At 60.7% G+C, this 15,191-nt stretch overlaps 1 protein-coding gene across 5 annotated transcripts in view; it reads right to left on the reverse strand.

The window, feature by feature from the left end:
* Window positions 1–940: 940 nt before the first annotated feature.
* The window catches only part of SERINC5 (serine incorporator 5), an 86,972-nt gene continuing 72,721 nt past the window's right edge, over window positions 941–15,191 (reverse strand). For all 5 annotated transcript variants that reach the window (XM_051854068.3, XM_051854069.3, XM_089312919.1 and 2 more), the window contains 4 exons: window positions 8,994–9,060; window positions 6,437–6,476; window positions 5,683–5,827; window positions 941–4,301 (listed from right to left, as the gene is read on the reverse strand). In XM_051854068.3, the coding sequence (XP_051710028.1) occupies window positions 4,154–4,301; window positions 5,683–5,827; window positions 6,437–6,476; window positions 8,994–9,060 (400 nt within the window). In that variant the 3' untranslated portion in view covers window positions 941–4,153. The remainder of the gene's footprint in view (window positions 4,302–5,682; window positions 5,828–6,436; window positions 6,477–8,993; window positions 9,061–15,191) is intronic.

Here is a 15,191-nt window from a genome sequence, read left to right on the forward strand (position 1 = left end):
GAGATGCGCCAGGCACCACCCTGGATGCGGGGGCCATGCTGTGAAGAGAAAACTGCCGGTCCTTGGGAGCTCAGGCTTAGCATCGGAGGGAGACAACCTGACCAATGAGGACACGTACAGCAAGTGGACAGCGCTGAGGCCAGGAAAACCAACAGAGCGGAGGGGGAGGGAAGGGCCAGGGCAGCTCACCCCGGGGGGCGGGACTGCGGCACGGTGGGCCAGCTCCCACTTGCTATGCTGGCTTCCCATCTCGGAGTGCCCTTCTGAGTTCTGGCTAATCCACTCCAGATTCCTGCTAATGCGCCTGGGAGACCTGGGATCCCTGCTGCCCACGCGGGAGACCGGGTGGATTTTTTGGCTCCTGGCTTCAGCAGAACATAGAATGGGAGATGTCGGTCTCCTTGCCTTACAACCTTAAAACAAGAGGTCACAGTGGAGGAGACAGGGGAGGACGGACAGAGCTTGGGTCGAGGGCCTCTCCCACGGAGAGGCTGGGCAGGGCACACATCACAGCTGCGAGGCACCCGGAGCAGGCGCAGAGGAGGGCCCGGGTCTGAGACAGGCGAGGTGGGGAAGGGGTCACGCAGGCTTCGCAGGTGTGTGGTCACGTGTGTCCCCAGTGGCTGCTCCGGATCCGTCGCACCACACGGGGCGAGGTGAACGCACACACCTGCAGTGGGCAGGAGGAGGGACCTGGGGTCTGCAGCCGACAGGGGGTGACCCGGTAGAAGGTGCCGGGAGAGCGGGAACTACGTGTTGGCACCTCAGCTTGACTCTGCCACGCCAGAACAACACACTGTACACCAAAAACACACACAGCTGTTATGTACCAGTTAAAAAAAAATCAGCGTAGACGCTCTGACGCTGAAGAGGGAGTGGACCAACGTGAGAAGCAGGAGACGTCGCTAAGTGTGTCTCAGGGAAGGAGGAAGCACCGGGGTGTTAACATTCTATTTTATTAAAGTACGGAGTTAACAAGTCTTGAGTTTTCGTACATAGGAAAAGACTGGTCAAGTTCAGGCGCTGTGTAGAAAATCTCGCATTCAAAAAACAAACATAAATGCGGAATCAGCTCCGTGGTAAAGGAATGAAGTCAGAGGACGTACGTCTAAGCAGACTGGAGACCTTCAGGAATTTCAGACAGCACTCACAGTGCCAGGTTCAAGTTCTAATACAGCAAAGCCTAACCATGGAAGCCAGCAACATCACGAACATGAACAAAGTCACGACTATAAAACTCTCATAGTTGTTTTCGCAATGTAAAAAAAGCTTAAATCTTTAATAAAGGGGGAAAAATCCAGAATCCTCTTAAACCTCTCATAAATAGCTCTCAAGACATATATTAGGCATCTGCCATAAGCTCTCTCTCCCTGAGTGTGCCCCGGGACCCCGCAGCCCGAGGGACCGCCTTCAAGGTCACTCCACCGTTCTCACCCCAGCGCAGGCCACACCCACAGTGGATCTGGACACACGCGTTCTTCTGCCCTTTCCCACTCACATTTTCTCTGAAAGGATTTTGCTTTAAAAAAAAAAAAAACACTCTTTGGTTAAAGCCAGCTATTTTCCACCTTTCAATAACTGTGTCTGCTGATGCTCTACTGCGGGGACAGAGACCCACCCGCGTGTGGGCACGGCTCTCCCACCTGCAAGGTCACCGGCCCCAGGGGGCGGGGCGTCCCCCGGCAGCACATTCGCCAGCAGGTCATGGGCAATCTCCCGGAAGAGAGCGCACCAAGAGCTAAGGGTGCTGAGGGGGCCCAGCGCTGGCCTGGCCCGCTCCCCTCCAGGAGGGGTAGCACACAGGTGCACATCGGAGCGAGTTCCCACTCAGGCCATGCAGAGAGACAGGAGCGCAGGCAGCTTGGCTACGACTCCGCTCTGGGGACGTGAAGCACCAACGGGAGGGACTTCTGGCAGAACCCAACACGGGCGCCAGCTCTGCCAGGCAGGGCCCACGGGGGCTGGGGGCAGCACTACACGGAGATCAGTCCCAGCGCAGGGTCCCTGAGGGTCTGGGCGCAAATGCTGTCCGGGGAACCCCCGAGCCACCCCCGGACACTGCAAGGACAGAAACAAAACAAGCACTGAACCAGGCAAGCACGCGCTAACAGGTAACAGGTGCAGGAGCCACGCGCCTGTGAGAATCCCTACACACACACACACACACACACACACACACACACACACACCAACTTAGTGTTTCATTTAGGAGACTGCGGGGAAATTCCTCTGCACCAGATGCGTGGCACAGAGAACACAGACACACACACCACGCGTGCACCGACACACACGCAGCTCATCTAATCACCCGTGGGCTGGGCGTTGGGCTTAGCAACCACGACGCCCCCATCCTCCACTGAGTGCCAGGGTTCGATGCCCGGCTGTGGCTTCTGACCCAAGCTTCCTGCACACGCAGACCCTGGGGAGCAACAGTGATGGCTCAAGCGACTGGGTCCTTGTCACCCACGTGGGAGGCCTGGATTGAACCCCTGGCTCCCAGCTCCAGCCCCAGCCCAGCCCTGGCTGCTCTCGACATTTAGGAAGTGAACGAGTGGACAAGAGCTCGCCCCCTCCCCATCTCCAAAATTAAAAATCCACCACTTACGGCTTCTACCCCTCAAAGAGTCTGACCAGCAGCTCCAGGGATGCACATTTAAGCCAGGGATGAAAGGCCATCAAAAGCCAGGGTTATCAAGAGCAAGGGTCTATTATTTTTTACCGTTATTAAAATGTACACCAATCTTATGGCAACTCAAAGCAATTGGCACACTTTTTCCAGTTTCTTAATCTCAACGGCACAAAAGGTGGGTTCTTTAACCAGTGCCGACCCACCCCCTGAGAATCGGTGATCAGGGTGCATAACCATTAAAGCCCCCTTTGTATGCCCTCCAACCACCCCCTCTCTGTCCCTCGCCAGACAAACCTGCCAATGTTTTCAGCTGAGAATAAAAGAGCCACTGAACACGAGGCCACAGCCAGGCTGACGCATGGAGGAAGGGCAGTGAAGGACAGGGACGAGGGGCCGCCCTGGGCCCGTCCTTCTGTGTGGTTCCCTGAGCTGCTTCCGGCACAGGAAGGGGGCTTCAGGCCGGGCTGGGAGCCTCCAGCTGGTGTCAGGGCCCGCAGGCTGAGACCCTGACCCCAGCAGGGGGCACCCCCGGAGCTCCAGGCTGCGGCTCTCACACCGCTCCCTACGGGCAGTCTCCACGTCATCCCACAGCGGCCAAGCAGGCCCCCTGCCCTCACCTGTACCAGCCCGGGGCCCCCACCCGCCAGCTCATCCAGGTCCCCTAGCACCTGGCTGCCTGTCTCGTGAACAGGACGCCCTTGGACCTGCTGAGCAGAGCTGCCGCCCGACCAGACTGAGAGCACAACAGGGATCCCTGCATACACGCACACACACACACACGCACGCACACACGGGTGTGGTCCAACACATGCAGGTGCCACACCTACTGCAGGAGCTCGGAGTGAGGGACAGCGTGGGTGGCGGTGCCACTGAACTTTGTGGCATTCGGATAGAGATGCTGAGCACAGACAAGCGGGGATCCTGCCAGGCGGCGGCTTCAATGGGGAAGGCCTGGGGGCCCAGGGAGCAGCCCGGGGGCGGGGCTAGGGGCGGGGCATGTAGTTAGTATCCTGGGATGGGGTTAGGGTCCTGGAGGCGGAGTTAGGAGCCCACGGGTGGGGTTAGGAGCAGGTGCCTCCTCTGGTGCCCTGTGGATGCCAGCTGTGTGGGAGCGCAGGCTGGGGAGTGGGGTTCAGGATCTGTTGGGGCTGGGGGCACCAGGTTTTGGCATGTTTCTCTCCGAAGGATGAGAACAACAGGCACACAGGTGGGTTTTACCCCTGTGAAAGGCGCTGGGCCCCAGCTGTGTCCTGGTGTCAACACGCTGAAGCTAAATGCTAACACTAACACAAGCATCCGGCTTCCAGGCGCACGAGGCGCAGAAAGCACGGGTCACCGTGGTCCCTAGGGCTGACGGCCTCAATTCCTTTCGGACAGACTCGTCGTTTCTTTCCAGATTTCAGAATGAAGGAGCTAACGAGGAGACGTCCTTCCCGCCGGGGGCTGTGAGCATCCCACAGGGCGCCAGGCGCTGCTCCAACCAGGACGCTTGTTCCAGGGCGGCCCTCGTGGGCTGCCAGCTCCTCACACGGAGAACTGCCGGGCAGGGCAGCAGAGCGGGGCCACCAGCGTCCACAGGTACAGCAGCACGCACATCCAGCACGAGGCCATCTTGACCCAGAAGATGGACCAGCTCCCGCTGAAGAACGACTCGATGTTGGCGCTTTCGTAGCTGCGGAGGCGAGAGACCGCGGTGGTCAGGGCGGGGCGGGGGTCTCTCACGAAGCGGCTCCTGCTCCTCCACCACTCAAGTGACTGACAATGCAGCCCCACTGGACCACTGCATTCAGTGGCGCCTGGGGTGTTCCCAGCCTTTGCACAGCCCTCACCCCCATCCCTTCCAGAACATTCTCAACACCCCACTGAGAGACCCTGAGCCCCCTTCCTCCTGTGCTCACTACGCGGGTTTTCGGTGGGTCGGCTGACGGTGGACGTCAAGGCCGGCTTCTTGGGGGCTACCTGCCGTCCTCACGGCGCCTCCAGGCCACTGCTTGGCAGCAGGGCCCAGCGACCCCGACATGGAGTGCTTGCCGGAGAAGCGTCTCAGGTGTGGGAGGACCCACAGCCCTGGTGCCAGGCAGCCCCGACCTGAAAGGCTCCAGGGTACCAACCCCGCGAGCGGGCGAGTGTCTGCGTGAGGGACTTGGCCTGGACTTGGCTCCTTTTCCCGGCTCAGCAACAGCTCACTGCGCACAGCGCCTTCTGCTGAGCCGCCACTCGGCCTGCCCCCCACCACGCCCGATCTGGGTCATCGCCTCCCCTGGCTTCCGTGGCTAACGCCGCTGTGGAGGTTGAGGGGCCAGCTCCCCTTGTCGTGGCACAGGTGCAGGCCTGGCATGGCGGGCCGACCCTGAAGCCCCACAGCTGACCGGGCGGAGCCCGCCGGCGGCTTCGAGGTGCGTCCTTGCCTGCCCCACCGCACCCCCTCCCTCGGCTCCTCCAGGAGGACGCTGGGCAGAATCTGCCCAGCCCCCACCCAGCAGGCCACCTCCCTCTGCCTCCCGATACTCAGCCCGGTCACTCGCTGGGCTGGACTCGGACCTGGGTCTCTCTGCCCCGGACTCTCACTTGGCTGCCGCGGACCAGGGCAGCACACAGGGAGGAGCGGCCGGAGGGCAGCACGAGGGCCACACTGCCTGCCCCGAGCGATCACACGCACGAGGCAGCTGGAGCCCTGCACCTGTGCGCGGAGCTGGGGCCGTGGGACGGGGACAGCCGACTAGGAAGAGACAATGTGTGGAATGACATGTGACAAAAAAATCACATGGCCCGGTCCATGCACACGAGAGGACAGACAGGAGTTTACTTTGCTACGTTTCATACTAACACGCTGTTTTTTCAAAGATGTCTCAAAGTTTTTAAATGAAAATGTGGGGCAAAATGGAAAAAAATAAAAACGTGCGGCAGGGGCTTTTCCTCCATTACTATGACTGGGCTCTGCAAACTGCTAGGGCTCAGAGCGCACACGCCAGCAGGCCGGTGCGACCTGAGCTGACCCAGGAGGTGCCACCGGCGCCCAGCCCTGGACAGCAGCCTGCCCCGGGAGCACTCACTTGAACCAGCTGGTGACGGTCATCATCACGTAGAGCGAGGCCAGCAGGAACACCAGGTGGAAGAAGGAGTAGCTGTAGACCGTGCCCTTCTTCTCGTCGTAAATGACCCGCGGCCCCTCCTTCACGCCGCCCTGCTCCTCGGTGTCTGCCAGGCAGAGGGGAGCGGGGCTCAGAGACGCCCACCCGCCAAGCCCGAGACGGGGCGAGCGCCCTGGGCGCCCCCCCAGCCCCCACCGCAGCAACCTCAGCCGCAGGTGTCTTAGCCGAGCCAGGGCAGAGCTGGCCCTTAGAAAGCATCACACACGGGCAGACGCGTGGTGGAGAAGCAGCGTGGAGAGAGGTCTGCTCTGGTGTATGGAGACAAGCGTACAAACGTGCGGGCGGGGACGGGCCATGCGCTGGTGAGGACGCCCAGCACCCCAGCACGCAGCTCTGAGGCCCCTGGTGTGATAAGCTCAGCAGGGGGCCACAGAGCCGCATGGGACCCTCCCTGCCAAAATGAGGTGTGGGAACCTCTTGGTATTTTGCAAATCATTTCTTCCCCAAAACGTCCTTTGTGCCTTCTCTCACTCTACAACTTAAATAGAAGGCAAAGTGCAGCCAGATCCTCCGCAGCCAAAGTCCAGCACGAAGCCCGCTGCCCCGAGGAAGATGGGGGGGGGCAGCTCGGGGACCCGGGGTGGATGCACGCTCCTTGTCCCCGGGAGCAGCGCCCGCAGGGCCACACAGCCACGAGACAAAGTCCTCCACTTACCCTTCCCGTCGGAGCCAAAGCAAAAGCAGCACCGGGCGACCTGCACGTGCAAAAGGGCGAGTCAGGTGCTGGTTCCACGCCCAGCAAGCAGGAGGCCACCACACCCGGGCCTGCCCGCCCACCCACCGGGCCACACGTGCATCCCCTCAACAGGCACCTGTTCCCTCTACGTGTGCTGCGAAACCCTGGGGACACAGAGGTGGCCACCGGATCCCCTCCAGTCACCAGGCAACGTTGCTGAGGGGCGGGTCCGAGAGGCCATGGAGGTGGCCTGGGGACTACAGCGCTGGCCTCCCCACCTGCACTGCCTGGCCACTTCACGGTGCCCAACCCGAGTGAACAGCCCGCACCACCAACTCTGCCACAGCACCTGCTGCTGGCGAGCTCAGCTTGAGACGCAGCGAACCCAAGCCGGGCCCCAGGCGGCCGCGTGCCGCACAGGCCCCTGCGTGCAACCCTCTTCAGCCGCAGAGGCTGGGGTCACCACCCTGCACTGTGGAGGACACGGAGGCCAGGCAGCTCAACACCTGAAGCCACTTTGCTAACCTAGTGACTGAGCAGGGCACACACATATGTCGGAGACCCCAAGAGCATGACAGGTGACGACCAGAGGACGGTGAAACCACAGAACTCGGGACCCACTTCCCACTAAGACCACTGCTGACCTGGCCGTGGACAGCATGGGCTGCTCCCTCTGTGGCCTCCGGCCCCTTCCCCATGCAAAGCAGCTTAACTGCTTAACTGTTCCTTTTTTTTTTTTTTTTCTGGACAGGTAAAGTTAGAGACAGTGAGAGAGAGAGAGAGAGACAGAGAGAGGTCTTCCTTCCGTTGGTTCACCCCCCAAATGGCCGCTATGGCCAGTGCTGCGCTGATCCGAAGCCAGGAGCCAGGTGCCTCCTCCTGGTCTCCCCTGCAGGTACAGGGGCCCAAGCACTTGGGCCATCCTCCACTGCCTTCCTGGGCCACAGCAGAGAACTGGACTGGAAGAGGAGCAACCGGGACTAGAACCTGGTGCCCATATGGGATGCCGGCACCACAGGCGGAGGATTAACCAAGTGGGCCACGGCGCCAGCCCCAAAACAGCTTAACTGTTAACAAGACCAGGCTGGGACCAACTGCCACATGACGCCAAAAGGACCCAGCTGACAGAGGGGTCTCTGTACCCAGAGAACCAGGGATGAAGGGGAGGGCGGGAGGGCCTTCATCCCACACGGGCACCTCCAGGCCAAGCCCGGTGTCCCTCCTGTGTGACAAGGACCCTGTCACGGAGGCCCAAGGCTCAGATCAATCATGAATCCCGGTGCTCGTCCTGGGGCCTGTGACAGGGGCAACCCCCCCCCCATTGCACCCCACGGCACGCCCTCCAGCTGCTCAGTCCCCCTGCAGACAGAAGCAGGCATCCTCGCTTTAACCTCCCGTGCACTCGCTGTTCTCTGAGCTTCAACTGGCTCACAAGATGGGCATTGATGCCACAGCCGGCCAGCCTCCGCAGGCGGCCTCTCGGCCAGCGCCGGGAACAAGGCCGGCCTTCTAGACCTTCCGGGGCCCACTCTATTCAAGTCCAGCAGTGACCAGGGAGCTGTGAGTGACGCTGGCAGCACCACCACCCTGTGCAATGGTTCACTGTCTGCAGGTCAGGTGCAGGGGACTGACCCCAGCCAGACACCAGGCTCTTTCATCCAGACAAAGCTACCACGACAGTGGAGGCCAGACGGCAGAAGGGCAGCAGGGGTTGGGCACGGCAGACGGGCTCCTGTGCAGCAGCGGGCGCGGCAGAGGCGGACAGACTGCACGGCTTCCCTCCTGGAAACCCAAACCCGCACCTTCTAGCAGCTTAACTTGTCTGGGCGTCCCTTCGGTCAACTGCAGGTAACAGCACCTCACTGGGTTTCCGGAGGACCAAACGAACTTGTACACGGGGAGTTCCAAAGAGACAAGGCACAGGGCAAGTGCAGCAGGTCCCGGCCCCACCAGAACCTGGGCCCCTGGGGCTGCAGGTCCCAGCCCCACCACAACACTGGGCCACTGGAGTAGCAGGTCCCAGCCCCACCACAACCCTGGGCCCATGGGGCTGCACGTCCCAGCCCCAAAACAACCTGGGCCCCTGGGGCTGCACGTCCCAGCCCCACCACAACCTCGGCCCCTGGAGCTGCACGTCCCAGCCCCACCAGAACCTGGGCCCCTGGAGTGGCATGTCCCAGCCCCACCACAACCCTGGGCCCCGGTGCTGCAGGTCCCAGCCCCACCACAACCCCGGGCCCCAGTACTGCACATCCCAGCCCCACCACAACCCCGGGCCCCAGTACTGCATGTCCCAGCCCCACCACAACCCCAGGCCCCGGTACTGCACGTCCCAGCCCCTCCAGAACCTGGGCCCTGGTACTGCACGTCCCAGCCCCACCACAACCCCGGGCCCCGGTACTGCACGTCCCAGCCCCTCCAGAACCTGGGCCCCTGGTGCTGCACATCCCAGCCCCTCCAGAACCTGGGCCCCGGTACTGCATGTCATGATAAACCCACACCCCACCTGAGCAAGAGGAGAGGGAAAGGAACTCACCTCCAGCTCCGGGGCCGCATACCGCCCCTGCAGGGCATCGGAACTTGATCTTGTTGTCGATGTCAAGCTAGGAGACAAACAGAGAGTCAGCAGGCGACAGCCGCTTACTGAGACAGCAGGAAGCTAAGGCAGTGGACTGCGTGCACTTGACACCCACAGAGGACACAGGCTGTGAAGCGTGGCTTGGGGGTGGTGGTGGTAAAACAAAGCATCTTCCTTGTGAACAAAACCAAAAGGCATGGAAACAGTTAGAGGCAGCAAAGGACTCCCAGCTAACTTCGCAGGCTCCCTTGTGTTTGCTGCAAGCCTGTGTCAGGGCTGTTCCAAGCACTGGGGACTTGGCCCCAAAAATGGGTCTGATTCTGCCCTCCTGCTTACGGGCTGGCCTGGAGATGGGCTGGCCTGGAGATGGGCTGGCCTGGAGATACGCTAGCCTGGAGATGGGCTAGCCTGGAGATGGGCTGGCCTGGAGATGGGCTGGCCTGGAGATGGGCTAGCCTGGAGATGGACTGGCCTGGAGATGGACTGGCCTGGAGATGGACTGGCCTGGAGATGGACTAGCCTGGAGATATGCTAGCCTGGAGATGGGCTGATCTGGAGATGGGCTGGCCTGGAGATGGGCTGATCTGGAGATGGGCTGGCCTGGAGATGGGCTGGTCTGGAGATGGGCTGGCCTGGAGATGGGCTGGCCTGGAGATGGGCTAGCCTGGAGATGGGCTGGTCTGGAGATGGGCTGGCCTGGAGATACGCTGGCCTGGAGATGGACTGGCCTGGAGATACGCTGGCCTGGAGATGGGCTGGTCTGGAAATGGGCTAGCCTAGAACCTGGTTAGCCTAGCGATGGGCTAGCCTGGCCTGGGAACAGGGTTGTGCTTAGAAGCTGGCCTGCCTGGAGGACTAACAGCAGCCAACAGTCTCCTGTCAGCCAAGGAGCCCCACGAGGCAGCCCGGCCTCTGCCCACTCTCTTCCTCCGTTCCAAGGAGACAGGAGACGGGGGAGGGACCGGTGCTCTGGTCAGCAGGCGAAGACGCTGCCTGTGGTGCCGGCATCCCTCTGGGCACCAGTTCGAGTCTTGGTTGTGCATGGCAAAGAAACAGAAGACGGCCAAGTCCCTGGGCCCCTGCACCCGTGTGGGAGACCTGGAAGAAGCTCCTGGCTCCTGGCTTCTGATCGGCGCAGCTCCAGCCGTTGCAGCCATGTGGGGAGTGAACCAGTGGATGGAAGACCTCTCTCTCTCTGCCTCTGTCTCTCTGTAACTTTGCCTTTCAAATAAATAAATAAATCTTTAAAAAAAAGAGAGAGAGAGAGAGAGAGATGGAGGAGAAGCAGAGAGGCAATAAGAGCCCACCTCACAGAGCGCCCTGGGAAGCCAGCACCCAATGCCTGCCTCTCTGCTGTGAGCACGGGGTGCCACCCAGCCCCCCTCCACTGCCCGTCGGCAGCCTGGTCACAGGAACGGGGAGCCCCTACCCCACGGCGAGCGCCCTGGCTGCTCTGCTACCATCCAGCGTGCTGTCAATGCCCCTGGGAAGACAGCAGAAGATGGCCCAAATGCATGGGCCCCTGCACCCACGTGGGAGACCTGGATGGAGTTCCTGGCTCCAGCCTGGCCCAGCCCTGACCATCGTGGGCATCTGGGAAGTGAACCAATGGACAGAAGATCTCTCCCTCTGCCTCCCCTCCCTCTCCCCGCCCAACCCTGGTCAATATGCATGACAATAAAATTAAAAAAAAATTTTAAAGCTCTATCTATTAGAACTTTCAGCCTAGGAGAGTCTTATCCTCTACATTCGGGGTATTACAGAGCCCCAAATGCTTATGCTGCACCCCATGTGACTACAAAAGGGTTCCCGGGTTACCCATGACCCCCTCCCCTGAGGCAGTCCCAACGGGGCAACACAACGTTGCCTTTGCTGCCTTTGACGAGGACCCCAGAAGTCGTGACAACCAAAACACACCTCTCCTCATCCCGCCCACAAGCCGGTTCACACTGGCAGAGCGATGCCCGGTGTGGGAGCCCCTGGGGCTGCCTTCACTGTTCTGGGTCACAGAAAATTCGGGAAGCCTGGGCCTCTCTCCGCACCACAGAGCCCAGACGCGGCCTCCAGGCCCGCGCTCAGGACAGGCTCTCGGTACAAGTCCAGTCCTGTTCCCACTGTCCCACACACCAGTGACTCACGGCTCCCAAGGACACAGGGGAGGCCACATGTGCCCTGGTACAGGGCCGTGAGGGTCTCCACCTGGCGGGCTAGGCAGGGGCAGGCTTCCCAACACAGACACGAACCACCACCAAGAGCAGCGGGCCCAGAACACACTGCGAGAAGGAGCAGCCCCTCGATCTGCCAGCTTTCCTCCGTTAAGCCGGTCTCCCCCCAGCATCCACACCTGACTTCCACGGGTCCGCAGCGTCAGGCCAGGGGCCCTCAGGAGGAGCCCTCATTTGCCCAATTTGGTATTCACAAGAAATGCCAAGGCACGACCTCTCTTAGGCTCAACTAAAGCCGACAGCGCCAGGAAACAGCTCCAGCACCGGTGTCCTGCGCCGGCCTCTCCTGCCGCCTTGGAACAGGCCGCAGCCCAGCAGTGCCAGAATAACGGGGGGGGGGGGGAAGCAGCCCCTCCCTGGGCTCCAGCAAAGGAGACTTGAGAGCCATAGGGAGGGGGCTACAGGGCAACATGGCCAGGAGGCCACCAAGGGCCCCCGTGGGGTCAGGCTGTCACTCCCTCACAGCAGCTGTGCCAGGACCAAGCCTGCCTTCCACCCTGACACAGAGACCCCCTCACGAAGGAAGCATTCCGGCATGGGGGGAGGGCTCACGGGCCTTGGTCCTTCCATGCCCTGCAAGAGAGACCCCACGCACTCGTGGCCTCGTGTGAAGGGTGGAGACCTTTCCCTTTAATCCACACGCTGCCCGCGGTCTCCACCGGGAATTCCGGACAGCCCTGTAATCTGGGTCAAGTGACATTCCCTGCAGACAGGGTGGCCCCTCCTGCACGGCCACCCTCTCATTTCCCGAGCCGGGGCAGACCGCCACCCCAGCAGTGCTTCCCTTCCGAGGCCCTGCGAAGTCTGAATTCCCTGTGAACTCGGGGCTGGGCTGTTGATAACCCACTCCACGCTGGCCCCTGACTGGCCACAGAGGGCAGGCGATTACAGTCCTTGGCCGCCCCCAGCCCACCCCATGCCTGCCTGTCTGCCGGCTGCCGCCCTGTGCTGGGTTCACCCCACCCCAGCAGTGCACTCTGGTCACTGGCAGTCACCACCCGCTGTGTTTGGACAGATTGAAGCAGCACCTGTCAGCACGGAAGACTGACAGCTCAGGGAGCGCTGGTGAGCCCCTGCCGGCCTCCAGGGGGCGCTGGTGAGCCCCTGCTGGCCTCCAGGGGGCACTAGTGAGCCCCTGCCGGCCTCCAGGGGGCGCTGGTGAGCCCCTGCCGACCTCCAGGGGGCGCTAGTGAGCCCCTGCCGGCCTCCAGGGGGCGCTAGTGAGCCCCTGCCGGCCTCCAGGGGGCGCTGGTGAGCCCCTGCCAGCCTCCATGGTGGGCCTCAGTCCGGGAGGCGAGGGCGGCTGGAAGGGGCTTTGCACCTGCTGGAGGCAGTGAAGATATAAAAGGGAGACGACAGCTCCAGCCAGTCCAGCGAGTGCACCTGCGGCCGCCGGACTTGGGGCACACTCAGAGCCCGATCTCGCGGAGAGGCAGGCGTCAGCGCCCCACAGCCACGTGGGATTTTACTCTGATCGCTGGCTCTCACAGTTTCCCCCAGTATCACAGAAGTGAAGAAGGGAGCTGCTGCTCGTGGCCTAGAACCAAACTCTTTTAAGGGAGAGGAAGAGGAGGATGAAGGTGTGAACCTCTGACCCCGGCCCAGTGCCGCGTTGGCTGCACCTTTTCCAGGGTCTCCCATGTGCACACCCGGCTGTATTTTATCCAAAAATGCAATCATCCTGTACACTCGGCTCAGTGTCGAACTCACTCCTCGCCTGATTTACAAACCCATTTTACCCGTCTGTGCCGAAGCCAACCGAGCCTGGGGTGCTACCCCATCCCCCACGGCCCCACGGCCCCAGACCCAGGGAGGGACACTTCCTTGGTGGCCTGGGTCTGAGTCCTGGCTCCACTCCCCATTAGAGCTTCCTCCTCATGCAGGTCCCATGAGGCAGCAGGTGGCGACTCATAACAGCTCCTTCTATCCACATGACAGACGTGGACTGAGCTCCGAGCACCCAGATTCGGGCTCCCATCAGCGAGTAGAGCTCTCTCTCCCTCTTTCTGTGTGCCTCCTGAATAGATAAAATAACAACGAAACGGGCAGTGCAGCAGACGATGGCAGCAGTCAGGACACAGCTCAGGACACGCATCCCACACTGCGGTGTCTGGGTTTGGGTTCCAGGTTCGCTTTCAAATCCAGCCTCCTGCTAACACACACCCTGGGAGGCAGCAGGTGACGGCTCAAGTACTTGGGTCCCTCCACCCACATGGAGACCTGGATGGAGTTCCTGGCTCCGGGCCTCTGGCTGGCCCAGCCCTGGCTATCACAGGCATCGGAAGAGGGAACCAACAGACAGGAAGTCTCTCTTGAACTCTCTCTGCCTTTCCAATTAATTAACTAATTAAAAGAGAAAAAAAAAAAAAAAAGAGGAAGGCAAGAGGAGCTAAGACTGAGGATTCCATAATTGGTGGTGTGATGGTTCCACTGAAAACCATCGTGGACTCAGGCTGGAATCCCCTTCACTGCCTCACACACAGTAGGAATGAATAAAAACCAAAGTGGTCACCAGGTCCCTTTCACCGCAACAAGGACACTCTGTCCTCTGTCATAGACAGGCTGAGAATGAACTGGATGCAGGACACCACCAGCTTAAATAGGGGTGACACAGGACACACACGCGCGCGCACACACGCACGCGCACACACACACACACATGCCAGCATCCAGTGGCCAAAGCACAGCACTGACCCTCAGCCTCTGTGTCTCTGTCCCCCCCCCCGACAGCTGGAGTTGTCGGAAGCTCTAAGAGAAAATGCTGCTGTCCTTACAAACTGTCGCAGCCAGGGCAGCTCAGTGTCTGCGAAGGGAAGATGACCAAGAGAAGCCGCGTTTCTTAGCCACTCAAACATGAGCAGAACACAAAACACCAAAGTGCACCTACAAGGAAAGGCTTCCAAGAGAGGCCAAGTTCCCAGTGAGACACACGCCCCGAAGCGGCGAGCGCTCCCTGCTCCTCTCTCTCCTCCTAACTTCTGCAAGGAGGGCACCCCCGCACCACGGCGGGGGCACGGCCGCTCGCACCTCACGCCGGCTGCCTGTGCAGTGGCACCACGGCCAGGGCAGGGACACCTGCTGTCCCTGCACCATGCGCAGAACGACCACAGCATGAAGCAGGGAGCTGGGTCCGAAGCCAGCGCCCTTGAGATGCTGGCGTTGCAAGAGGCAGCTTAACCCACTATGCCACTGCATCGCCTCTACCTGCATTTTATTTTTTATTGATTTATTTGAAGGAGTTACATAGAGAAGGGGAGGCAGAGAGAGAGGTCTTCCATCTGCTGGTTCACTTCCCCAATTGGCCACAATGGCCAGAGCTGCGCTGATCTGAAGCCAGGAACCAGGAGCTTCCGCCAGGTCTCCCACACAGGTGCAGCGGCCCAAGCACTTGGGCCATCCTCCACTGCTTTCCCAGGCCACAGCAGAGAGCTGGATCAGAGGTGGAGCAGCCTGAACTTGAACCAGCACCCATATGGGATGCCAGCACCGCAGGCGGCTTTACCCGCTATGCCGCAGCACCGGCCCCTTAGGTTTTTTATAAAATACATTTTCAGAGGCTTTCTTTGAAGATGTTCCCTTTGCATGATTTCAAACTTTTTTCACCAAAACAAACTTACCTTGGGTTCCACTCTCCATGGCTCTCTGAAGTCCCCACACACACGACTCGTCCTCATTTTACGCCTTTCGCCCTCCAGCAGTGCTGTGGCAACTCATACCCACCGGCCTCTCAGAAGACATGAGGCCACAGCGCTGCCACGTGCCACACATTCATTTTATGTGCCCCACGGCAACACCAGGAGGCACACAGAAGCCGACCCAGCCGGTCCACGCGGCGAGCTGCCTTCCCTCTCCCTCGCTCACTCTCGTTCTCCCACTCACTGCCTCACAGCTGCTGAGGACTCAGTTCCCGGACTCAGGCAACGCCCGGGAC

Source organism: Oryctolagus cuniculus, chromosome 14 (assembly GCF_051225735.1).
Source record: "Oryctolagus cuniculus isolate XC-2025 breed Fujian yellow rabbit chromosome 14, ASM5122573v1, whole genome shotgun sequence".
NCBI lineage: Eukaryota > Metazoa > Chordata > Mammalia > Lagomorpha > Leporidae > Oryctolagus > Oryctolagus cuniculus.